At 40.4% G+C, this 27,157-nt stretch overlaps 1 protein-coding gene across 1 annotated transcript in view; it reads right to left on the bottom strand.

Moving 5' to 3' along the window:
• Positions 1–16,729: 16,729 nt before the first annotated feature.
• The window catches only part of LOC129680936 (pyroglutamylated RF-amide peptide receptor-like), a 76,551-nt gene continuing 66,123 nt past the window's right edge, over positions 16,730–27,157 (bottom strand). The window contains exons 3-6 of the mRNA XM_055612816.1: positions 22,770–22,831; positions 19,173–19,408; positions 17,885–17,982; positions 16,730–17,199 (exon numbers count right to left, since the gene is read on the bottom strand). Of these exons, the coding sequence (XP_055468791.1) occupies positions 16,841–17,199; positions 17,885–17,982; positions 19,173–19,408; positions 22,770–22,831 (755 nt within the window). The 3' untranslated portion in view covers positions 16,730–16,840. The remainder of the gene's footprint in view (positions 17,200–17,884; positions 17,983–19,172; positions 19,409–22,769; positions 22,832–27,157) is intronic.

Below are 27,157 nucleotides of genomic sequence, written 5' to 3'. Positions count from 1 at the left end.
AAGTCCTCAAAATATAAAACATAATAAATACAGGAAGAGGGTTACTACATAAGAAGATCACTGGAAAAGTGCAGGAGCCTGGGAACAAGCTTGGCCCCTTCATATTGCTAGTTACGTGGTCTTTTATAAGTGGCTTTCACAACTCAAATTCTCAACCCTTTTGTATACACACTAGCAATAATGTATGCCCTATTCCCTACAGCAGTTTATTGTTCCAAAAAAAGAAATTCATGTTTATGAATGAATTTTGTAAAGCTTAAAATAATTTGAAATGGACAATGTGCAACATGGGGTTTTCCATTAAAAATATCCCTCTCCTATCTGGTTGATTTTATTTTTCACTAGGCAGCAATGACCCCCACAAGCAGCTCTGATCAGGTCCCCACATTTACTGAACATAACCCAATCTGAACTAAACTGATAACAAGCTATTTCCTCTGGCAGCCATTTGATTAAATTCTTCATGCCAATGATAATTTCATGGCTCAGTGTTCTTTGGAAAACATAGCTGAAAGTTTATACATCAGCTGCAATTCTCAGAATAATAATAACATCATTTGTATAAGGATTTAATGATATCTTGAAGCTTCAGAAATGAATGCTGTGGCCACAACTCTCTTTCTCTCTCTTACTTCACAAGACAAATCCTAGAAGACCAATAAATAGGCCAAGGGATAGAAGAGGTCACTCAGACTGCTGCCTATACTCAATTTTCTTTTAAACAGAGGTCTCTTTCACCTAAGAGAAAATAAAACTTAGTGTTATAGTCTAAACAGAAAGCAACTAAAGGAAAAATGGACCTCCATTTCATTGTTTGGCTAAAAAAAAACAAAATGTTACGTCAGTACACAAATCTTGCTTATTATAGTTCCTCCATGTGAAGTGCTTCAAAAACAATAAGGGTTATGGTCCATATAGAGATGGGATGCCTTGGCGCTGTCTCCTGAGAACATGTGTATCCATCTGGGTTAGCACTCAAGTCAGTAATCATGGGTGAAGGCTCATGGGCTCAAAGAGCAGCAAGAATGTTGACTGTCGGATCCAGGTCCTAAAATCTTCATCAGATAAACGTGGGCATGGCATCCTCCACTGAAAACATACCCGCACCAGTGCGGTTCTTGCATAGGAATGAAGTTCTGCTTCTAATTTGGCCTTATCATTACAAAATTATGAATAAGTACACTTAGAGATACTGTTATTAAAAACGTGGCAATCTAATCTAATGAGTACCCAGGAGTAAGCACCACTGCAAGTGTCTCCGGGTCATGATGACTCAACTGGAGAGCTTTGATGTAATGACATCATCAAACTGTTCATATTTAGTAGAAACCATATTTGAACCCTGAGTCTTGACCTTTTTAATACTTTTCACAAGATATTTAAAACTGATTATAAAGTAGGTTTGTGCTAGATGATTTTGTTCACCTAGTGTGGTGCAAGTTAGCATTCTGAGAACATGTAAACTAGTGTGGGCTGAGCTCTGACTGTCAACTGTGCTAAATGCAGTATTTTTTTTCTACTTTCAATGTTTTCAACTTACAAGGGACTCTGCAACATCATTGCGAGTTTAGAAATATCTGTGTGAGGTAAGAAATCAAAAACCCTGATGAAGGCCTTAAAGGGTCTTTGGTCAACAGAGAATTCTAAATGTAAGAGTTGAAAATAATAGGTTTTGAGTAGAAATCAATAAAATCTTTTATTACTTTGATTAAAGATTTTTTATCTTCACAACTTTCTCTTCTTTGAAATTTCAAAACTAATTCCTTAACTCTATCAGTTTTCTCATAACGACATTATAAAATACTAACATTGTGCATACTTTTCCTTAGAAACTTTTCTAAATCAATAATAAAAATTGGTTGCTGCTTAACTATGCTGAATTAAGCATTCTAATTTCTGTTTATCCATTGCTTCATTAGGATTGTGCTATATAAAACTGTAACCCCTCATGACATTCAACCATAAACAACCCAGCTGCTGAGGATGGAATTGAAGAACAATTGACTACTTGGCTTTTTTTGGGTCCTGGCTTGCTGGCCAGCTTCAGCCACATGCCTTTAATCCCAACACTTGGCAGACAGAGGCAGGCGGATCTGTGAGTTCAAGACTAGCCTGGTGTGCAATGGAAGAACTAGGACAGTCAGCGCTGCACACAGAGAAACCCTGTCTTGAAAAAAACACAAGAGGGGCGCGCCTGTGTTAGGAATATTGTTCCAGGCTGCTCTAAGAGCATCTTAGCTACAAAAGCAGAATTTCAAGAGGGGAGCACAGTAGGGTAAGTAACACTCAAGCGTTACTTGGCTCAGATTCACCTAACACCCATAGCCAGATCTCCCTGTGAGGCCCTAATTTACTTACTAGTTCTGAGATAAAGACCATGACAACATGGGCCTTGGTGAGGAAATGCTTTATCTGGCTTACAGGTTATAGGGAGGAGTGTGGAGCCGAGACCACAGAGGAACACTGCTTACGGGCTTGCTCCCATAGCTTGCTCAGCCTGATTTTTTATACCACTCAGGACCACCTGCCCAAAGATAGTACCACACACAATGTCATTAACCAAGAAAATGCCCAGAGGCTTGTCTAGAGGCAATCTGATGGAGACGCTTCTCAGTTGAGGTTTCCTCTTCCCACATAACCCTAGCTTGTGTCAAATTGATAAAAAAACAAACAAACAAACAAACAAACAAAAAAAAATTTTAAATACTTAAGAGGTGATTAAAGACTATGTTATGAAAAATTACACCAAAAGTTGCTACATGTATATACTTGGCAAAGATGTTACAAAAATTATGTTGATTTGCTTTGTAATATTAAATGTCTTTTAAAATATGTAGAATTTGTAATTTCTAATCTAACTAAATTTTAATTATACCTATATCTACAATTGTATTTTCTTTTTTATTATAATTTATTCACTTTGTATCCCAGCTGTAGCCCCCTTCCTCGTCCCCGCCCAATCCCACTCTCCCTTCCCCTTCTCCTCCCATGACCCTTCCCCAGTCCACCGATAGGAAAGGTCCTCCTCCCCTTCCATCTGACCCTAGCCTATCAGGACTCATCAGGAATGGCTGAATTGTCTTCCTCCGTGGCCTGGTAAAGCTGCTCCCCACTCAGGGGGAGGTGATCAAAGAGCCAGCCACTGAGTTCATGTCAGAGACAGTCCCTGTTCCCATTACTAGGGAACCTACTTGAGACTGAGCTGCCATGGGCTACTTCTGTGTGTGCAGGTGTTCTAGGTTATCTCCATGCATGGTCCTTGATTGGAGTATCAGTCTCAGAAAACACCCCTGAGCCCAGATATTTTTTTCTTTTTTGCTGTTTCTCTCCTTGTGGAGCTCTGTTCCCTCCAGGTCTTTCTATCTTCCCCTTCTTTCATAAGATTCCCTGCACTCTGCCCAAAGTTTGACTATGAGTTTCAGCATCTGCTTTGATACCCTGCAGGGTAGAGTCTTTCACATTTACACAATGGAATACTACTCAGCAATTAAAAACAAGGAAATAATGAAATTTGCAGGCAAATGGTGGGAACTAGAAAAGATCATTCTGAGTGAGGTAACCCAGAAGCAGAAAGATACACATGGTATATACTCACTTGTAAGTGGATATTAGCCATATAATATAGGATAAACATACTAAATCTGTATTCTCCTTACTTAAGAAAGAAATCACATCTTACTGGGAATCTCAACACAGCAAAGCAAGAGTTCATTCTGCCTGGCACTATACAGTAGTCATCGGGGTTAAAAGAATCTGGTCCTAAAGCGTGTAGTTCATGAAACCTGGCTAAAGATGCTGGACAAAACTTACCACAATACTGAGATTTCCTCCTGCCTTATTCCCCTTCTGCATCAGGTTAAAGGTGCATTTCTCAGGGTCAGATATTTGAGAACATGATCTATCTTCTAGAGTCAGATGCTCAGAGTTGAAGCAATGTATCCATCTAAATTAAAAGCTGGTCACATTTCTGTCTAACTTGGAAAGCTATTTTCTGCAGTGTCTCGCAAAGCTGCTTGTAGCATTTGAAACTCGTGATCACATCTGACATCATTTGACTGCTCACCTCGAGCCAGGTACTGCAGTAAGTAATTTACATGTGTAATTTTAATTGATCTTCAAAACTCATGCAGGAGGTAGCCGTGCAGCATTCCGGGAGACTAATTATCATAAGCGGTGTCATACGCATATTAAGTGCTAGTAGCTGATTTCTGACTCCGAGTGTGGAGCTTAACCCATGGGATTATATTTCCTTCTGCATTTTGCAAAGAAAGAAATGCTGCAATGTTAGGCAGGTGCCTGGCATCTGAGAATTTACTGAGAACTCCCTTTGAGAGTACTATTGTGAGAAAGCCTAATTTGTTGGCTTTACAGTGAATAAACATGTCCACTTCCAGTGTCTACCACTCTTGAACAGTTCACCTTCCTGTAGCACTGTACATGATCTCCTTTGACATGAGAAAGAGCAAGTCTCAAGAGCACGAGTGGCTCCTTTGCATTGGACAGCTGTTTTGATGAACTGTGTATGATTATATGGAAAGACACATGGGTCACATTTTACTATAAATCCTATATGTTCATCTTCCAGGAACTACCAGCTCTCAAAACAACTTGCCCAGTGGAACAGTTTCCCATCACTTCTGAGAAGTGACCACTGGACAGGATGAACCCTTGTGAGCCCTCCCTCAACCCTACTAAAGTACATCCTTCAACTCCACTACAGATGATACAGATACAGATACAGATACAGATACAGATACAGATACAGATACAGATACAGATAGATACACTCATGCCCACCGAAGTCAACAATTCCTGCCCAGCCCATCTTCAGGATGGTCTAAATCTGCCATCTCCTGATTTAGCACTTGTGAAACATATACACACACGTATGGGCACACATGCACAAAATTAACCTACCAAGTGTGCATAAATGTTACAAACAGGCTTCAGAATCATGTATGATGTGGGGCTGAAGAGATGGCTTAGTAGGTAAGAAGGCTCCGGAAGACCAGAGTTCAGTTGCTAGCACTATCCTCAGGCAGTCCACATTTGCCTAATCTCATGGAATCCACCATCTGCTTCAAGCCTCCAGGGAGTACCCACACAAATGTACACACACACACACACACACACATATACAGATCACATACATGTAAATAATAAAAATCATTTTTAAGTACATGTAGCATAACTTCTGATGTTCCTACAGCCACTTGGCAAAACGTTAGAATCATGGTAAGAAATGACTGTAGCTTTGGTATTTTAAGCTAATGCTTAGAAAGAATATACACTAACTTTTTCAACATTGTGTGTATCATCTCTCTGGTAGTAGTTAGTTATCAAAGTGTTTGTCTCCTTCATGCAGTGAGTTACACCGAGGCGACTGAAGGGTATTCGGAAGGAAGCAAGCGTGATCTGTGTGTATCTCAGAAGTAGTCACTATAAAAAAAACAATAAACATTAATAAACAATATGAATAAATATTAAATAAACAACAAAATATAACATTTGTCATTCCTCATTTAAGACAGTTAGCAGAAAAAAATGAACAGCAGGGTGAAAAAGTGAGCTGCTGAGTCAGTTGGTTGGGTTCTGGAGTGTGGGTGTCCTGATTGGGTTGTTTGTTTGTTTTTGTTTTCCAACTTGTTACAAACTAGAACAACTATTGATAAAATGGCTCCATAAGATTTGTCCGTAAGCAACCCTGTGGGTACATTTTGTTAATTGGTGATTGATCAGGGCCTCTTAGCTGATAAGAAAGCAAACTGAGCAAGCCAGTTAGCAGTACTCCTCTATGGCTTTTGCTTGGATCCCACCTCCAGGTCCCTGTCTTGAGTTTCTGATCTGCTTTCCTTCAGCAATGGACTCTGATGGGGAACTGTAAGCTGAAATATATATGTCTTTCTTTCCCAAGTTGTTTTAGGTCTGATGCTTCATCTCAGCGATAGAAATCCTAAGACAGCAGGGAAAGATGTTGGCTCCACAGACTGAGAAAAGGTGTGTGATGCCACTGGATATACATAAATGGGAAAATAAGAGCCACCATCACCATAAACCAGGCCCTGAGGGAGGACTGGCATGGAGAGAGTGGCCATGGCAGCTCTCCCCTTAGAGTAGTTCTAAGCAACAGCTTTGCTGATGTGATCCTTTCCTAATTTATTTTCTCTAGTGTTTTTCAAAGCATAAATGTGGGCATATCACTCTGTGGCCTCACTTCCTTTAGTGGTCTCTGTTCTCACATCTCAGTCTTAGTATACCTCTCCATGCTATTGCTAAGACAAAAATAAAAATAAATAAAAACTTGGAGCCAGTCAATCAAATACAGAAAAACACTCATATGAAACTGCTTCCTCTAGCCTACCCGCCATCTTGATCTACACACAACCCATACCCACAATCCCATTCCTCTCTCCTAATCTTCCCTCCAGTCTGAAGTCAGATCACATACATAATTTGCAGAAATTTCAGGAAAGCCAGCACTGCTCAAGAGGTTTAGAAATCTTTTCTCATTTATTACAGCTTTCATCACCCATATGAAATTGTCAGTGTCTCTGCCTTGCTCAAGGTAGTGTGACTCAAGTGCCCAACACAGAAGGGAAACCAAATATTTGTTAAAGTGAGGAGCACCAGATAAAAAGGGGGATAATTAAAGGCTGCTATCATTATATTGGGTCTTGTGAATGTAGCCAGAAGGATCACTATTTGCCGTTCTTCATGCTTAGTCACCTGTTGTTTAAATGTTGCAGTGTAGGGACAAAATGTCTCTGATATTTAAAGGTGAAGGAACTGTCCAAAGTCACAGTGAGTCATAGCAAGATACTAATGATTGCCGGAAATGGCATCTCCTGGTCCTGTCAAGCCTGCTACCAATTATAATCAGCTGTGTCATCTCTAGATGATATCTCCAGACTTTTGCTCTTAGTCATCAGCCTGAAGCTGAGACTGGGACTACTCAGTATGGAAACAAATCATTTGAAAGTGATACCTTTTTGGCTGATCTCAAACACAAAACTTAGACACTATGTGTGCATGCATGTTTGAGTGTTTGTGAAAAATAGAGCTGTGTACTGTTTCATGCACAGGAAAATAAACATATCTTTCCTGATAATGTCAGCAAAAAAGAAATTCACCGTGTTGGATCTTGGGTAGGGTGATACACTATCATTTTCTACTGTTGTATAGTAAGCCACACCCTCCCTGAAAACAAAACAAAACAAAAAAATAGGTGTTTTATTCACCTGTTTGACCAAGAAGACCTCTGTTTGATCCACTGAAGGGAAGACTTCAAGTTTGAGGCTGAATTATCTGAAATCCACATATATCACCCAAATGAACAGTTATACAGCCAACGAAGCTTTTGTGCATCCTCTGCGCGTGATAACTTGGCTTTCCTCATAAACTAGTAGCTATTTTGGGGGTGTATGCAAAAATGAATGAACCAACCATGTCTGAGTAGGTTTGAAGCCTCCTCCGCAGGAGGGAATACATGCCTGGCACTGTCAACTGGTGTGGGGGAACCATTTTCCTCAGTGGTGTAGCCCCTGGTAAGTTGCCCAACTCCAGTAAATAATCCTCTAACTATGCATGTAACACTACTAGTTAAATTCAGTCACGAGCAAAACAAAACAAGACAGTGAAGCGGAGGGAGACTCATGTTATGGAGAACAGGAGTGAGATGGGTTGAGAGATGGTAACTGGGTGATAAAAATGCCCAAAATGCATTACAAGCATCTATATAATTGTCAATGAAAACAAATAAAACTGGTAATTTTTAAGACAAAACCAATTTTAGAAGCCTGTCATTGTTTCATGCTGTCAGAAGTGCCCAGCAGGCTCTGTAGAGGACAGCTGGGTTTTCACTTCTGTGCTGACTCTTGGTCAAGTGCAATGCATTCTTTTAATTGACTCACAGGAGGAAAATCCAGCTTTCATGAATATGATTCAGAAAAGAAAGATGTTTTAACAGCCCTTGCTGAAAATGTATTCTTTTTTGATGTTGCATTAGAAGTATGTGGCCAAGTAGTTTCTTGAAGGTTATTTTCAAAACAGATTCTGAAGCCACATCAATAAAGTCTTAACATCTTTATTATTCATTTTTACCAGGGCTTCACTATTCTGTAACAGATTTTACCCAAGCACAATTTAGTCATGTGGAGAACACTGATTTAAAAGGGATGTAGAGCTCCTAAACATTACTGCTTTCTCAGATAATGCTAGTCTCTAATTTGTTAATTTTACCACAACTCTTTAATTAATTAATTAATTTTACATCCCGACCTAAGCTTCCCTTCCCTCCTTTCCTACAAGTTGCTCCATCTTGCCCCACCTCCCCGCTATCTTCCTGTCCTCCTTTTCTCCTCAGGAAAAAGGGAGGCCTTCTGTGGAGATCAACTTGCCTTGGTATATCAAGTTGTGGTAGGACTAGGTTCTCCTATTGTAGCTAGGCAAGGAAGCCCAGTTAGGAGTAAGGGATCCAGCCAGAGTCAGATACAGCTCTGGCTCCTGCTGTTAGGAGTCCCACATGATGACCAAGCTTCACCACTGTTACATATGTGTAGAGGGCCTAGGTCAGTCCCAAGTGTGATCTCTGTTTGGTGGTTCTGTCTCTATGGATCCTTATGGGCCCAAGTTAGTTGGTTCTGCATGTATGTTTTCTTGCGGTGTTCTTGACCTCTCTGGCTCCTTCAATCCTTCGTCCCCTCTTCCATAAAATTCCCCAAGCTCTACCTAATGTTTGGCTGTATGTCTCTGCATCTGCTTCCATCAGTTGCTGTGTGAAGTCTCTCAGATGATAAGTATAGCAGAATATCATTAACAGTGTCGGGGTGGGCTCTCTCTCACGGCATAGGTCTTAAGCTGGGCCAGTCATTGGTTGACCATTCCTTCCATTTCTGCTTTATCTTTACACTTTTACATCTTATTGGCAGAAGAAATTGATTACCAGAACTCTTAACAACAACAAAAAAGTGGTACAGAACTGGAAAGCTGTCAGGTGTGTGTGTGTGTGTGTGTAGCATATGTTGCAGACTATTTTTTAAACACTGAAATAAAAAATTGTTTTCCTTGATAAGATGAGCTAACTTCCTTTCGTTTCAAAGAAATAAATCTGCCTAATACCTATGTCTGACTAACCATAACTCTCCTCTCATTTCTTTCAAATAAAATTGTTCTATGATACTTGGAGACATAGGTTAATATTCTGTGTGATGCAAATGAAGATATGTTTAAAGACTATCTGCAGAATTCCAAATACAGTGCTGTCTTCAGAATGTGTACTGTGACTGGGCTCTCTCAAATCCGTGGTCTCTCTTTATTAATTATTGTTATATCCATATATGTATGTGTACATACTTATATTTACAGTGCACCCTGCTCACCTATATAGTCAATCATGTATGTTTCAGAGCTAACCTTTGGTATCAGATAGCCAGTTGCTGTGGTCAGTGTTGCTGTCTTAATTCTGTGGCATCTTGACCATCACTGCTATGTCAGAATCGACACAGATTGTCTTGGAAAGTGCCAGGGATGTTTGGGCAGAACCCAATCATTTCTAAAGTGAGTTTTTAAATATCAATTCTGCTCATTGTCATTGAAGATTGCTTATTGGGCATAAGCTAATGATAGCCTATAAACATTAAGATTTTCTTTCCTATTTTGCTTCTGTATCAAATGTTGACAATGTCCACATTTTATATACATATTTTGTTATAATTATTATCATACATTTATTATGTTAAGAATATTCACACACTGTCTAACCTGTCATCCATTGGAGAACAATTTAACTGAGTCAAGGTCTAACTTGTTGCCAGTGAAGTATCATTCAATATTTGTGGCTGTTTCACTTGAGCACAAGTTCCTAATTTTCTAGTATAAATACCCAAGGACTGGGTTGCTCAGTCATAAGATCATCCCATGTTTAGATTTTTCATTGTATTTTATTTATTTGCATTGTGTGTGTGTGCACGCACACACATGCGTATGTGGGTGAGGGGGACGTATGTGTGCCAAAGCATGTGTGTGGAGGTCGGGGACCACTGGGGGAGTCCACTCTCTGCTTCTGCCATGTGAGCCACGGGGAACAAACTTGCCAGGCTTGGCAGCAAGCTAATCCATCCACTGAACCGTCTCACAGACACTGCCTGCCTGTTCAGTGTTTGCTCTGATTTGACTTGTACTCTTAAACATGCCCACTCTGGCCATTGTGGGTATTTGGTTAAATCGGTCCACGTGCACTCACATTATTAAGTGCTCGTCCTTACTATCTGTCTCCAGAATTTCAGTCATGGAAGGTGTAGCCCCGCCACCCCTGCAACGCCTCTTTCGTTTTCAGTCCCTATCAACTTGGTGTGCTCTAGGAACTGTATATCAGAGTCAGTCAAGCCCAGGGATGCAGCTAAGAAGGATAGCATTTTCCTAACATGTGTGAGGCCCTGCGTTTGACTCCCAGTATGAAAGACAGATGGGAGTGGAAAATGGGTGGGAGGGAGGCAAGAAGGGAGTGTGAGACTGACAAGGGGAGAAGGGGGTAGCCTATCGTGTTTCTTCCTTTGCACTTAGATCCATTCATTCAGCACATTTAAGGTTAATTTGAAGCATAAACAGGATCCCATCCTTCCCTAATGTTGAGCAAATACCCCTCCACACACACTGCAAGAGCACATCACACTTGTTCGTTATTGGGGAGCTGGGTTGCTCCCCCTTTTGCTTGTGGATATAACACCATGAATATAGCTCACAACAATCTGTTGGAGCCACTACTTTCACTTCTGTGTGGCATGTACTCTACTCAGGAACGAAATTTGTTTATCACATGATAATCAGATGGCAGTTCTACAGTTTGTTTTTACAGGAAACACCAGCAATACAAAAAAAAAAAAAAAAAAAAAAAAAAAACCAATTTCTCCATGTTGTCTCCTACATTTGCTTTCTAAAGGATTTTTTTTAAATGGCCACTCCAGAGAGTGCAGTTCAAACACAATGTTGTGAGACACGGTCAGCCTGCTTCCTAGAGAACCTGTGTAGCTCTGTGCATCCCAGAGCTGTAGACACACGATGCCATTCTCTGCATCTTCTTCATCATCCAGTGCTGTCATGTGCATATTTCCACCTGTGAGTCCCCAAACTCCCTCTTGTCAATTTCCTAATTTTCCCTTTTAAAAAGTGCTTCGGGGGGGGGGGGGCAGTTCTAGGAACTCTTATGTTGTACGTACACATTTCTTTTTAGAATGTTGTATAATTATACATTTAAATTTAATCCCATAATTTCTTTTACATTAAGTTCTGCCCACATTGTGGGATACAGTTTGAGGCTTGGGGTTTGGCAAGCAGCTTGCCGCCTATTTCTCTGCCAGTGTTGAAGGCTCCTTCTGGCCTTGAACTATTATCTCGTTTGTCAAAATTGGCTGTGCAGTTTTGTGACTATTTCTAGAGTCTTTATTCCATAATGTAAGCGGGTGTCATGTGACTAGTGGAAGGCCTGACCTTCTCCAAGCCTGAGGTGCTTCTCTGGTAGACTGGATTTGGATTTAATCTACTAACCAGCTTCTCTCAGCCTTCTGGAGCATGACTTTTGGACTTGATCCACAAACCCCCCTATGTCTTCAGCCTGTGAGGTACCTTTCACAAAACTGCACAGCCAACCTCACCATGGTGTGGTTAGTAATCCTGTAAATAAAGCTGTAGTTTATACTGGCATGTGTATGAGGTGAGGCTATGGCAGCACTTTTTTCTTCCAGGCATTATACTAACTCATAAAAGTTGCTCTTCTCTTGCAGAGAGATACAGTATAAGGCCCCTTTAAAAAGAATCAGAAGACAATGTTAGGGCTCTCAGGTTCATGTCCGTGCTTCCCACTGTGATGGTAACAACACAGTCTCTTTTATGGGCTTGTGAACCGATCTCATTCCACACATTACGCACTTGCAATTTATATTAAAATATTGCTATCAATTCCAGATCATTATTTCAAATAATGTTTCTATAAAAACATCCCTTTCTATCAGTTGGAAAAATTACTTTGTTCAAATAATGGAACAAATATCAAATATATTTGTGACCTGAATGAAAACATTTACCTTGTTAGGGGGAAAATGCAGTTGAGTTCATTTGTTTCACGGTTGCAGGCCAATGAGATGGCTCAACAACTACAGCCCTTGCTGAGGAACCTGAAGTCCTGAGTGTGACCCCATGGACCCCACATGGTGGAAAGAGAGAGCCGAGTCCCTAATTGTCCACATGTGTGCCCTTCCCCATCACAAAAATTAGAAAAGGAAAAAGGAAAACCTTGAACACACATGAATGTGCCTTTTCAATTACAGTGTTAATGCATCCTCTCTTTTATGCTTTAAAGAATGCGTAATTTTCTCTCCTGCTATCATGACTTAAAGTCATCCTGACACATAGAAAATCAAAGTCACTCAGTACCAAAACTGTTCTTGTAATTCAGAGAGAGGAATAATTTGCAAGCACCACACAAATAGATTTTAATAAACATGATATAAACCCCTGCAACAAAAATGTTGAATGATGCTATTAAGGAAGAAACTGAAGTTCAGAAGGGTTAATTTATTTTTTACAAGAAAACCTTTATAGGTTTTCGGCGATCACGCGGAGAAAGCAGCAGTGTTCACTGTAAACACAGCCTGATTCTGAGTCCCCACAAACTCAGCTTGCTGAAACATCATGTCGCAGAGATGGAACTTGAGCATCAGTCTTAGTAAGCTTTGCTTTGTGCACTTCCCTCCCCTTGGAGAGTGGGCGGCCCCGTGAACACGCTGTGACACCACTCCTAGGATTACCTTTCATTAAATGTGCACAAGTTAATGTCCCCATGTCACTAAAATGAATGAAAATTACTGGCTTCTGCAGTGCTGAGGGAGAGACAGAATATGGGTTTTACCTCCAAGAAGCCCCAATGCTTCACAATGAAGAGACAAAAAGCTACTTGTAGGAGAAAGAAAAAAAACTACCATTTTGAAATATGCATAACAGAATGCTTTCTAAGAAGTTCAGCTCCCCACAGGAAAATCCATCACCAGAACCTTACTGCACTTAGGAAGTAGGTCATGGACCAGCTCCATGACACATCTCAGCCCACAACACAAACACACCGAAAGGTTGACATACAACCATAAACTCACAAAACTCACATCCTTCTCAGCACCTCCCACACAAAGGCTGAAGGCTTTGACTCTTTCAAAGGCAACCGGTGGTGGGAAACAAGGACACTGTGGCACCTTCCATCCACTGAATCTACAATTGCAGAAGCACCAAGCAGAGCCCAAACTCTGGCTAATTTAACATGACACCACGTGGCCAAGACTGTCAGCTCACTTCCTATGTCTTGATGTACCACGCTGGTCTTCGGTAATGGGTAGAAGCATTCTGAAAACCAAGGAGGAACACAGTCTGCTGAGGAAAAGCACTCCCCATAACCAGATGAGAAATGACACGGGTGTCAGATTGCTGTCTGGTTCTAGGAGAAAACTAGACAGCATGCAGAAAGAGAGTTCAACTAAGGGAAGTGGAGAGACAAAAAACCATGAGAAGATCCAAAAGGGAATCAACTAGTTTGGCAATATGCTTGTCAAAAGTTCTCAAACTAACTCTGTACACTAAATACTCAGAGGAAACGTCAGAAATATGTGCAATTAAAAAATTGTCAGAAATTCCAAAACTAAGAATAAACCAGGCACCATGTAAACGCCTCATAATCTACTGCTGTCAGACTCTTCCCAGACAATTCTGACAGCTGTGTCGCCAGTACTCTTACAGTGGGACATGAAAAGCAACCAGAGAGGAATTAATCTCAAATCGTATTACTTGTAAGCCTATCTCTTTAAACACGGCCTTAGGGTCCCGTCTCCCTGCGGAAATGACAGGACTCAGAAGGAAATGAGCATATGAAGGGATTGAGAGTCTGGTTGCTGGTGCAGGAGAAGGGAATGTGAGAAGATGTCGTTCAAGGGTAAGGGTGTTCAGTTTTATACGCTAGAATAACAGAAAGTTTGTATTGTGTGGATTTCGCCACTGGAAAATAGAACAGGAGAAACTATTTCAGAAAAATGTTTGAACCAGCATAGTATGTAACCAGCAGAAGGCAGAAATCTCCCCACACTATCAAAAGTTTCAGAGCACAGAAAACTTAATATCCCACGAACCAGCTTCTGACTAAGGATGTTTAGTGCTTTAAAAACATCCATGTTTATCTCAGGCCTATTTGCCTTCTGGTTCATGGTCAACTCTACTCATCTTCTTTCTTATTTGTGATGCCCATTGCTCATCATCTCCAACACCCCCCATTCCAAAACAGCCAAGTCTTTCAAGACCCAAATTGTTTTCTTTAACTTGTGAATTTTATCTGAATCCTTTTCTCTCTGTTTCATAACACAGATTTCAATTTCAGGGCAAGCATTTTTGTTCAATTCCCAGTGTTTTAGCCAAAAGAAATTTTATGCTTTACTTTTTAAAATCTCCACTCAAAGAGGTACCTATTTTTTTATTATGCTACTAGGACAAAATAACTGCTATATTTTAATAGACATTTAAATTAAACATGTAAATTAAGAAATTTCCACATCAGTGAAATTTAAAGGAATATTTGTTGGAGTGGCAAGGGCATAACATCTATTAATTTCCACCATTTTGATAAAATGATATTAATATCCTGAATCTATAATGATCTGCCCATATTAAATATCCCCAATAATCCAAACAATAAATCAAAATAGAATAGATGTTTGTTGAAGGAAGAACTACAGATACCTAGCCAATGAACATCTGGAAACACACTTGGCACTTTCCTAGGACAGCCACAATTGTAAATATTCACTCTAAACAGTTTAGGCTCAGCTCTGCAATACTTGGGAATTTTTTAATGTTCAAATTGAGAGGGTAATAACTGCTGAGTTACATGTTTTTTGCTATCATGTTTGGAGTAGAAGAAGTTATGCAGATGTGGCCAACAAATCAAGGTAACCGAAGTCAGTGATTCAGATTCATTTTAATGTTTGGTGTTTAATGAACCACTGCTTTGCAACAGGACTTTGAGGCATGACAGGCAAACAGTTAACAACAAAATCCAAACAATCCTTTCCCAAAAACATTAACAGCACCCTTTCTTTGATTTGCTAATTTTTCTGTCATATTGGCATTTTTCTTCCCCTAATACCACACGTTATTTCGCCTTAGTCTTTTTTGCGCATGCTTCACTGATACACACAGTGTGTACTAAACAGCCAGGAGCCTGAGTGGGTTTCTTCCCAGACTTAAAGCTTAAACCACAAAGCAGCCTGAATGTTCTTGGCATTTTGTTTTCAGCTGAGAAAAGTCAAGGCTGGAAACTGGAGGCAGAAGAAACGTTTAAGCTATGCGGCTACGACTAAGCTTTGACTACTAGAGGCTGGAGGGGAAATCACCCTGCGTTCTGACGCTTGAGACATGTGGCAGTTAGATGACCAAATAGGTTTGAAGGAAGAAATCTGGGCAGACAAATCTATTCAGCATTTTCACCCACATCTTGGGGCAGCCTTGGAACAGCAAAATTTCACAGGGAAAGTCCAGTCATACCCTCATCAACATATTACACTTAGATATTACACATTCATCCCGCTGGAGTTTATCTCCGATTTTTAAACCATTTGTTCTACACATACAATATTAGATATTGACCCTGTCAATACATGGAGTCCCTCAGACTACTGAGTAGAGAAACCAGATATATGTATGAGGAAAAAAGTTACACAGAGTCAAGACAAGACTCAGAGCAGGAAGAGGAGAGGGAGGGTGGAGACACAAGCAGGACAATTCTTCAAAATGCAAGACTGCTTTAGACTGCAAATGTTTTTCTAATTGCATCTCATTTCGTTTCCATGGTGGCTTCATGAAGTAGTGCAGCTATCAACTTCAGTTTGCATGGGAACAGAGACTAAAAAAAAGAGGCAAGAGAGCTGTCACCACAGAAATGGTCACTCGGGCTACAAGAAGCTCCAGTCCACGTACTGTTGACCTATGCTTATGCTTGGCTGTTTCTCCATCTTCTGGACTTACTGACTTTGGTACAGGCTTCCTTTGCAAAGGAAAGGGGCAGAACTTCAACAGCCATGTGTGATGCACAACCATTAAGTTACTATTCTAGGAAGAAGGCACATTGTTAATGGTTTCATCCAATTTAACAATGTGTAGAAAATCGTATCACATTAACCACACAGATGAAAATTGCTATCGAAAAACTCTGATTTTTATGCAAGATATTTAAAACTCCACATTAGGGCAGGGGTGAGGGCTGCTCTTCCAGAGGACGTGGGTTTGATTCCCAGTATCCATGTAGCAGTTCACAACCATCTATAACTCCAGTTCCAGGGGACTGGATGCCTTGTGCTGGCCTCTGTGGGCAGCCAGGCATGCATGTGATAAACAGACACACAAACAGGTCAACCACCTACACACATGAAATAAAAAAACAAAGCAACACTCCACCTAGTAACCAACCATAAGGGTGGTTCAATAACTTTCCAAAATTGTATTTCATATGTATCTTCAATGAAAAATATTCTCATTATCACTAGTTGGTATGGTTGTTGTAATCATTTCGGCTTCTTGAGACAAAGTCTCTTGTAGCCCAGGTTGTCCTCAAACTCATTATGCAGTTGAGGATGACCTTAAACTCCCGATTCCCCTGCCTCCGCCTTTCAAGCGCTTGTCAACATTTTTAATATGAATGCTGTCTGACTTTTTCACAAAATAATTTTCTTTTGATTACAGTATGACAGGTGCTGATTTTGAAGACACTGTTACAGTTAATGTCCACATCTATGGCAGAGTTCTCAGAAATCCATAGCTAAAGAGGGAAAGACGCCACTTGAGATTTTTTCTTCCTCTTCTCTGGCTGTTCACACCACTTCACATCGACACAGCTGTCCCCAAATGCTTCTCCTTTGATCTCTCCAGGATTCTCTCCCCCAGCTAACTTTGCTCTCCTCTGCAGCACCATAGCCCCTGAACTCCCATGCCTCCGTGCTGGAGAAAGCGTTTCTTTTACTGTGCAATAGCAAACCGCAGACACAAAATTTTTTTTGAAGTTCTCATTCATGAGTGCATAAACAATGGGATTACAGATGGAATTGAAAAATCCAATTATTTGCACTATAGCAAAAATCATCTTGATTGTGACTTCATCATATTCTTTTTCAAAATTACCTGAAATAAAGTAATACTTTAGAATGCTTACTGACTTTATCAAGAAATAACTGTAAAATTCTATCATGTGTATTTACAAAGATTTTCACTTATGCAAGTGGGTAGAGATATGAAACATTCTCATGTCTACTTAGAACACTGCATCTGGTGTCTGAATACAAGCACCTTTGTAATATGTGTTCATTTGCCCACACATTGGCTGGTGCATGGTATATACTGTAGGGCTCAAAAACTTTCATCTCAGTGACACCAAGGTTCATATACCCTAGAGGCACAGTTATCCTTCAAATGCTCTCTTGCCTTCCAGAAACAATCGTGTTGAGTCCCAGAGAACACATGAAGGGTAACTGTTTCTGGGCATCTGACTGGAATCCTAGGTACATTAAACTCACCAAGGGCAAGCCAAGCTTCCAAACAGAGAAGACTCTCAAGGCGTCTCCCCATGCTAGACAGCTTAGGGAGAGGAGGGGCGATGTAGGAGAAACCTGCAGAGCTTTTTATAGCTTTTGCAATTATAGGTGACTAGTCCTAGTTGTGCAGTCACCTACCACACCATGGTGTTCTTTAACATGCAAAAGCAGTGTTAAGTATCTGATATTTGACTCTCCAAGCAACCAGTGAGAAAGCGATGATTTCATGTGTCTTATCATAGAAAATGAACTGGTTGAGAGAGAGAGGCACTCACTGTATTCAATCATCATGTGAACGATGTGGAAAGGTGCCCAGCACACAGCAAAGAGAGCCACCACTGTCACCATCATGATCACAGCTCGTTTCTTCTTCCTGCAAGAAAGCATTGCATTGGTTAACTTTGCCTCGGCAGATGGGTTAGGTCGATAACAAATGCTTTACAGTGTGAGCCTACTTCACCCTTTTCAGGTGAGGGTGGAGTTCCTGAAGCCGTTTGTGGGCAGACAGCAGCTTTCCCTTGTCTTTACAGCCCCCACCCCTTACACATTCCAGTGATAAGTGCTCAGTCTGGGTCTGGAACTCCACTAAACTACAGATATAAAGTATGTCTTTCATGTTCTCAACAAGCTGGTGGACAGAGGCAGAAACTGGAGGCGAGAGAAGCTGAATTCACAGTAGGGTGGCTAGTAAATGATGCCCTCTGGGTTTAGGAGTGTCTCTTCAGTGACACAGATTTCATTCACTCAGCATGTGTTTAAAGCAGTCCAGACCTTTAATAGCTAAATATCAGTATCTATAAAATATGGTGAGCCTTAAGGATAGAATTAAAACTTTAATACAGTCAGCCAGGGATTCTAGTTGATTTTATTCATTCCTCAAAAACTAAATTTACATCTGCTCAGACCTACACACTTGCTTGGGGCTTTCAGTTCAAACTTACAGACTCATTGGTTGTTATTTCAGGCCTGGTAACCCTTTTTCTGGAAAGTGGTCTCTGCTGAGGAAAGTTTTCTTTATACAAACTGGGCACTAGAGGTCACTGCACACTTGAAGAATTAATAAAATCCCATTAACTCATTAATCTAGGCAAGATGCTGCTTATTTGTTTTAACAGTTATTCGACATAAATTATGTCACAGGAGCTCCAAATGCAGCAGGAAAGTGTGTGTTGAAGTTGACAGGAATAAATAAAATGAGCACTGCCTCTGTTTATATTTATAACCACTGAAAACATGTAGCTTTCTGGGGTTCCGTAGGATTTTCATGCCATCCCAGTATTTTAAGAGCATTCTCAAACGGTAGGGACTAAGGGCCCGTGCAGATGGGTGGCCTTGCTCATGGGGGAAACTTGGGCTCCTCTGAGGCAAAGTGTCCTGCATATTCCTAATGCTGCTGGCAGTGAGGGAGGAGGAAGCCAGAGAGTCCTGACACCAGCCCACAGCGTCATGGTTTCAAGCCCATGCTCTCAAACTGATTTAGAAATGATGCGTGGGCAGCTGTCTCTTCCAGCACAACTAATAAAACATATTTTGAACACTTGGCAAATACTTTAATGAACAGACCTGGCTATTTTGAACATTTCTTTTCCATGAATAGTTCGGAGCACTGAGCCATCTCCTACTCTTTTCTTGATCCAGAGCTCATAACCGATTTTACCATAGAGGACAAGCAGCAGCAAGAGAGGCAGCAGGAAGAGGCTGACAAGGATGAAGGTGGTGTAGATTTTCTGATGCATGGGGCTGCTCCACTCTTCCAAGCAGCAGATGTGTTCTTTTTCATATAGGAAGTCATACTTAATCTTTAAAGTAAGAACAATCCAGTTACAAACTCCAGAAATCAGCACCCAAAGGGCATTCCATCTTTAAGACCTCTCACACAGCTGCTGATAAATTTTCAAACTTGAAACTGCCTTTAGAGCTATTTTGTGGTAAATTGTAGGTTTTCCCTGAACCATTAAGGCTTTGATTTTTGTGCTTTATGATTTTAAATGAATGCAGGACTACATCAGATACGTTCACTTTTTATCTTTCTCAACATTTATTTCCAATGGCCATGACTTTCAGTTGGCTGAGAGTACACACAGAAAGGCATTGTACATCATTTGCTAGGTGGTTTAATATTAATTCAGCTGATGCATTTGCCTCCTCAATTTCTGATGAAATAGATTTGGCAAGGATCAATCTTCTTCAAAGTAAGGGAAACCTAGCCACATTTGTACTGCAAACTCATGTCAGAACCACCAGATTGTAAAGATCATGGAAAGGCAGCTGGTAGCTTTTAAATACTGAAGTGAATGAGATGCTGCATTTTAAACTATTGCAAATCTACAGGCATTTTGATTGCATTCGTTTAATAAGTTACTATTCTGAGTAACTCACCTTCCGAGTTCCAAATTCACTGATCGCAACAGTGACAGATAGCATCAAATGCTAAAAGTCTCCTTTCAGAGGCAAAGTAAACATTTAAGATCTATGGTAACAATAAGGAGAGGACTTATTGAAGCTCAGTCACTGCAGAGTTCCAAATGGTACGTTTCTGCTTATAGTCCTAGCAAATTTAATCACCCATCTTTAACATCAGTTCAAAAGTTAAGACAATTTCAGTCGTGGTCCATGTTTTATTGATGTGCACAACTAGGAATGATAATGACCAATAAGCTTAATAAAACAGATGTGGGAATGAAATCATTTCTGACTCCATGTAGGCAGAGCCCACAAGGGTCAGTGACCACAGTGGCCATGCACTGACAGATCCTAAAGCTCAGTGATAAACTGACTCTCCAGATGGCTTCATACTGTGCCAGAGCCCGGCAAAGGCCCTGCAAACACATCTTAAGATGGATTCTTGGCAACTAGTTTCAGATTCTCTTTGCCATTTTTTTATGGCCATAGGGATCAAACTTCCAGCCTTGCACAGATGTAGACAAATGCACTATCAATGACTTGTACCCCTAACTTGGGTTTATTTCTAAGTAAACATTCCTGCAGTCTTCCACTGTTTACAACTGTGGCCTGGGTTGAGCTCCATCTATAGTCCCACTTCTGTCAGCACCTGCTCCAACTCAGACAGCCATATCCCTCATCCAAGCTAAGCCTTGCTGCTGAGTGCAATTCAAATGACTCATGTCACCAAAACCATTCTGACCCAGGCAACATAAATCCACTGGGCAAGACTTCCACTTTTCTCTGTCCTGAGTAAACTTCCATTCAAGAAAACCAGATTTAGGGAAATGTGGCATTTTGATGAGGCCTGAAATGCTGTGAATTCACATTTGTATCCACTGAGGGGAAAAAATAAGAACAATTTTAATTGAATCCTCTCATTTACATCCCTGAAGATTGTGAGTCAGCTCACTCCTGCAAGAGCCCAGATAAAACAGAGCAAGACAGCATCATCATGAATGGCTGGCTTTGATGCTGCCTGTCATCCAAGAACAGGCTCAGGCTCCCACACTCAATTGAGTTCTCTCTAATAGAGTTTCAGAATGAGCATGGTTCTGGGATGCACATTAATATATTTATTTCAAAACTGAAATCTGACTTTTTCCTGACAAGAAGCAAATCGGATTTGACTGCTGTTTAGCAATGAGCATGGCTTTGCCTATTAGATCAGGCAGACACATTTTCTACAAATTAAATGATTTATACATGTAGTATACACGATAAAACATTTTACGAAAATGATAAATCTGTCTTATCAATATGGGCAGGGAAAGAGGTTCAGGACTGAAAATTAGATTTTGTCATTTATAAAACACGCTGCTGGCAGTATGGGAGGTGCAAACAGAAGGAAGCAGCCACGGCAGCTGTTGAAATGAGTAATGGGCTGGAGAATGGAGGCCCATCCCAAACCTCAAAGGTGTTATCAGGAATCCCAGAGAGAAAGAGTTAGCCATGGGCCACACCCATGCCAGTACCAAGACATCTCTCCTCTCTTTGCTGCTCCCTGCAAGAGGTGGCAAAGTACGGGAGGAGGAGACAGGCCCAGGAGCCTGTGAACAATTCAAGCTAGAGCAGGGACAAGATTTTAAACTATTCCATTTTAATGTATGTGCTGCCAGAGCGAACATCAAGTCTTCAAGTGACCATTGTTGTGGTTGTAGGTGACGTGGCACTAGCCTGGGCATCTTCTAGCAGAATGGATACTGATCTTTTGACTGACATGAGCCTCAAGAATTTAATTATCTATATGACTTGAGATATTGCAGGGCCTGATCAAAGTTTCATCCATATTTCATTTTGAAGTTCTCAGGTGACATTTTCATAGGTGGCAACAGAGTAAAGCCACTTTCTGCTCTCACAGGCCAGCTCCCTCAACATATCAGTCACCCACACACACACACTTTTATTTTATTTATTCTTGAGTTTTAAGTATTAGGGAGTGCACTTGCTGGGCACTGGGATAGCACCCTTGCCCTTGGGCAACTTTCTTCAATGTACTTTCATCTCAGGTCTCATTTGGAATCCTAGTTGAAGGATATGGCATGCTCAGGAAAGATTTACATTTGTCTATCTCTACTTAACAAAATACAAAGAAATACATTGCTTTATAATTACATTATGGGCTGTGTGATGGATGCCCCCCTGTCTTTGAAGACTCTTGCTTGTGTTACATTTCAAGCTATGCTCACGTACACCCCAGAAGACAGGCTAAGCTGTCAGGAGCTACCATCCTAAGCTGCTCTTTTATAGTAAACCCCTACACATATCAGAAAAATCTCATGAAAGCTGTGGGAATTGAAGAAAGAGGGAGAAACTCAAGAGCTGGGCATGATTCTGATTCACATTTCAGTTTGTCAATGGCTAGGACAACAGGAAAATAGCTATCCAGAAGACAATCTCTTACAATTTTAAGTGACTTAAAATAAAAGTCAAAACAGTCACTGAACATATGAGAATATTTAACAAGACTAGGATATTCTAGGAAGAACAATTAATCCAAAAAAGTGGAGAAGGTCACTTTAGAACTTATTTCTTTGTAAACTTAACATTGACTCTTAGCTGTGCAGGATCTAATAGACTTAGGTAACAAAGAAGAGAATTTTTAACATCTGATTTCACTGAAATAGATGAGGTCATAGAAATTCACCACAATTTTCTCAAAGGAGGAAAAAAATAAATATTAGGAAGAACGAGAAAGTATTTCAGGCCTGAGTCTACCTCAAGTCGCTGCACATGCCACATGGGTGATCCTATGATGATGGCCACCAGCCACACCACACCTGCAAAAATACAACAGAGAAATGTAACAAAGCTCAGCAACCTATATGCATGCTTAATTCTCTAATTATCAAGATGCCTGGTCTCCAGTGCTCCCATCTTTTCTGCCATGGGGTAGAGCAATTATCTTTGGTCATCCTAAAGGTGGGGGGTGTGGGGGATGAGTGGGGGGATGTGTGTGTGTGCCTGTGTCAGTTAGGAGTCATCATGTATGGGTGCTGTGAAGCAAACCACAATCCTCTGGAAAAAAAAACAGCCAGTGTTCTTAAGCACTGAGTCATATCTCCAGCCCTGAAATAAATAACTTGAACATATTACAGACCACCTCCTATCGTTTCTTCTTTAAATCTAACATATTTAGCATTTTAAGAGATTTGTTTTTATGTTTCTGTGTGAGTGAATACCACATGTGTGCAAGTACCTATGGAGGTAGAAGAGGGTATTCAATTCCTTGGCGCAGGCAACTGTTAGAGGCAATTGTTAGTCACCCAACCCAAAATGAGGAATGGAAATCAGGTCCTCTCAAAGAGCAGAACATTCTCTTAAACGATGAGCAATCTCTCTAGCTCCCAAAACACGCATTTCCCATTAATTTTAAAGTTAACATTGGAGAAAATGGGTTTCACTGTGGCCTTATATTATTAGGCCTACTTGTTGTTACACACTATACTTCTCTTCCCAGTGTTCTTAGTCCTGCTGTTTCCTCCTATTGGGGGGTGTATCCCCTAGTAAAAGGAACCCTTCCGCTTTCACGAGGGATGTTGACTCGGAGTCCTTCAGGTAAACAGAATGCAGCTGAATGGTGTATCTGGAGCACATGCTGACTCTGTTTTCTTGAGAAAGCGCCAGACTGGTTTCCCTAGTGACTGCAGTGTTACACCCCACAGCACGATGTATTCCTCATGTTTTATCTCATATGCAGAAACTAGAAACTAGAAAATCGTGTGTATGTGAGAGACAGAAAGACAGAAACACACACACAGATGGAAAGAGAAAAACAGAGACAGAGAGAGAAAAAAGAGACAGGAAAGTAGCAATGAAAGATCTTAACATAATCATTACATCTTACATTCATTTTCATGCAAATGTCATAACTTTCTATGACTAAAAAAATTCCACTTATAAATGCACCACATATTCTTTTTCCTTTCATATGGTGATGGGTATCTGGGATATTTCTATTTCCTACTTATCATGAATGAAAGCAGTAATTATGGACGCATGCTGGGGGATGTGGACGTGGAGTCTCTACGTTATAGAGAAGATAGCTGAGAGCTGGTGCTCACAGGAGCTCTATTTATGTGGCAGCTGTAGTTTTTTAAAGAAAGCTTCAGACTGACTTCCCTAGTGGCTGCAGTTTCACAGCCCACAGCAGTGATGGGTTTCATTACTGACGTCCTCATCAGCGTTTGTTGCATTTTTTTTCTCTTTGTGATCAGCCATTCTGAATGTGGTGCAATGGAACCTCAGGCAATTCAAAGTTTCATTTTCTTCATGGCTAAGCTTAGAGGGTGAATGCTTTTTCAGGAATTTATTGGCCATTTGGGTTGTTTCTCGTAGGAACTGTTGAGTTCTTTAGCCCACTGTTTGATTTAAATTTTTCTAGCATTTTAATTTTGCAGTTCTTTATATGTTCTAGATATCAATCCTATTTGATGTGTACTTAGCGGAGATTTTCCCATCTTGTGTGCTGCTCCACAGACTCTGGTGACTGTTATTCTATGTACCCACATTTGTCAGTTCTTGGGAATATTCTGTACTAAACTCCAGCAAATTCAAAGTTCCAGGATCTACACTTATTTCTTTAATCCATTTTTAATTGATTTCTGAGCAGTGTGAAAAATATATATCTAGCCTCATTCTTGAACACGTAGAAACCACCTTTCCCAACACCATTTGTTAAAGAGGACATCTTTTCTCTCTACATGTTTTTTGACATGTGGCTGAGGTCAGTGAGATGATTTAGCCAGTAAAGATGCTGTCGAGCCTGAGGACCTAAGCTTGAGTCCCAGAACCCATACAGTGGAAGAGGAGAATGGACTCCTGCAAATGATTCTCCGATCTCCACACTTTTGTTGTGGGATGCAGACACAAGTATGTACATGTGTAAATGCATGTGCGCACATGCACACACACACAAATAAATAGTGTGATGAAATAAATCAATGTAATAAAATTTTAATTATGTGGCTATAGCTGTGTGAGTTGTATCTGAGTCTCCTGTTCCACTGGTTTATGTGCCTGCTTTTCTGCCTGCACTGTGCTGTTTTTCAACCATGTCTCTGTAACATAATTTGAGGTCAGGTATTGAGCTACCTGTAGCATTGGGTTTGGGGAGTTTTGGGAGGGGGTTGTTTTTTGTTGTTGGCTTTTGTTTGTTTTTTTATATATTTATTATTAGTTATATTTTATTAACTCTGTATCCCAGCTATATCCCGCTCCCTCATTCCCTCCCAACCCCACCCTCTCTCCCTCATCTCCTCCCTACCCTTTTCCAAGTCCATTGACCTCCCCTTTCATCTGACCCTGTTTTATCAGGTATCTCCAGGACTGGCTGCAAAGTCCTCTTCTGTGGCCTAGTAGGACTGCTCTTCCCTTGGGGGTGGGGAGGTCAAAGAGCCTGCCATTGAGTTCATGTCAGAAAAAGTCCCTGTTCCCCTCACTAGGGAAAACCAATTAGTTACTAAGCTAACACAGGCTACATCCGAGCATAGGTTCTAGGTTATATCCAAACATGGTCCTTGGTGGGGTGTTTGTTTTTCTTAGGGTTGACTTTATTATGTTCAGTGTCTTTGTGGATGTGAATTTTAACATTGCTTTTCCTAGTTTCTCTGGAAAGTGTCATTGGGATTTTGATGGAAATTGTATTAATTTGGGGATCAGTTTTGATAATATAAGCCACCTGCACAATGTTAACCCTGTCAATGAATGAGCTTGGGGGGAGCCTTCCCACTTCAAGTGTCTTCTGCAGTTTCTTCCCTCAGCATTCTTAAGTTTTCATTCTAGAGTTCTTTCACTTCCTTGGTTAAGGTTATTCCAAGATACATTTTAGAAGCTAGTGTGTGAATAGGGAATTTTCCTCTGATTTCTTTCTTACAAAGTTTTTTATTTGTGTACAAAGAAGCAACATGGTTTTTTGTCATCATCTTACTCAGAAGCCTCAAAATATATTTCTCTTGAGCACTATTACATAGCACCATTTACTCACTTAGAAAACAGGTATTAATAAAACAAACACAAATAAACAAAAATACAGCATTCATTCCAAATGTCATGTCCTCTGTGAGTTTGTTAAATTATTTTAATTATATACCATTGGCAAAGAAAGAATAGATTAACTGCTATACTAAAGGCCATTTCTGTCTATGAATCTTAGCAGAATAAGAGGGGGATAAATTTCTGATTGCTGTTTCTTTACTTGTTTTGTTATCATTTAGAAAACATGGCATTACTTGTAGCTTCAAGGAACTGAGACTCAAGCCACGACTGTGGCTTACCAGAAGGACAAACACAATTGACATTACCCATAACTATTACCGTGATCGCTTCTAAGGGCTTTTAAATCTTTCTGTGTGTCTCTGAGTCCGCATCAATAAACCTATTTGTTCTACTCTGTTTGCATAACATTATCTTATGTCCAATCATTTTTCCAATTTAGCAGATTGCAGAGTCTAATAGCAGAATGAGTCTAATTGGATTAAGCTCATTGTCAACCCTACTGGGACCTTCACCTTCCTGAAAAGGAAATCCTAGGGCTAGAAAAGCACTACAGATATACTTTGTTACATTGTTAGGATGAGAAAGCCTGTGTCCCCAGCATAAGCCTGGTGTCTAGGCAGTTTCAGGCAGGAGGCACAGGGTCAGTGACAGACAGGGATGGTTCATGGTGTTAAAGTGACAGGAAGCTATCAGGGAAGAGTGCACACCAGCCCACATGAGGGCATCCTGGTTTTCGAACATTGCTGTTATCTCTGAATTATTTCAGTTGGAACAGCTCTAACTGCTTGTTACCGTCTTTGCACTTACAACATTGAGATTCACCCTACTTCTCTTGCTTTTTAATGATCTTCCTTCTCCATGGACTCCTTTAAATTCTTTCCACACCTATATATTGGCGTGGGATATTGGAAAGTTGTTAATTATTAGAAGCTCAGATATTTGAATTGTTTTTACAGAAAATATGACGTAAATTTCACAGTAATCAATGAATTCTTCTCTCTATCGATTTGTCTGCTCACTTCCAAACGCTTAAAAAAAACTTTGGGACTGCAAAGACTTCAGTAGTGCTTTCTAGAATTCTGCATTCAGATACTGGATACATTCATGTA

The sequence above is a fragment of the Psammomys obesus genome, unplaced genomic scaffold, assembly GCF_907164565.1.
Source record: "Psammomys obesus unplaced genomic scaffold, mPsaObe1.curated_primary_1811, whole genome shotgun sequence".
Lineage (NCBI taxonomy): Eukaryota > Metazoa > Chordata > Mammalia > Rodentia > Muridae > Psammomys > Psammomys obesus.
The sequence above is the reverse complement of the archived record's forward strand: the minus strand, read 5'-3'. Positions and strand labels throughout refer to the sequence as shown.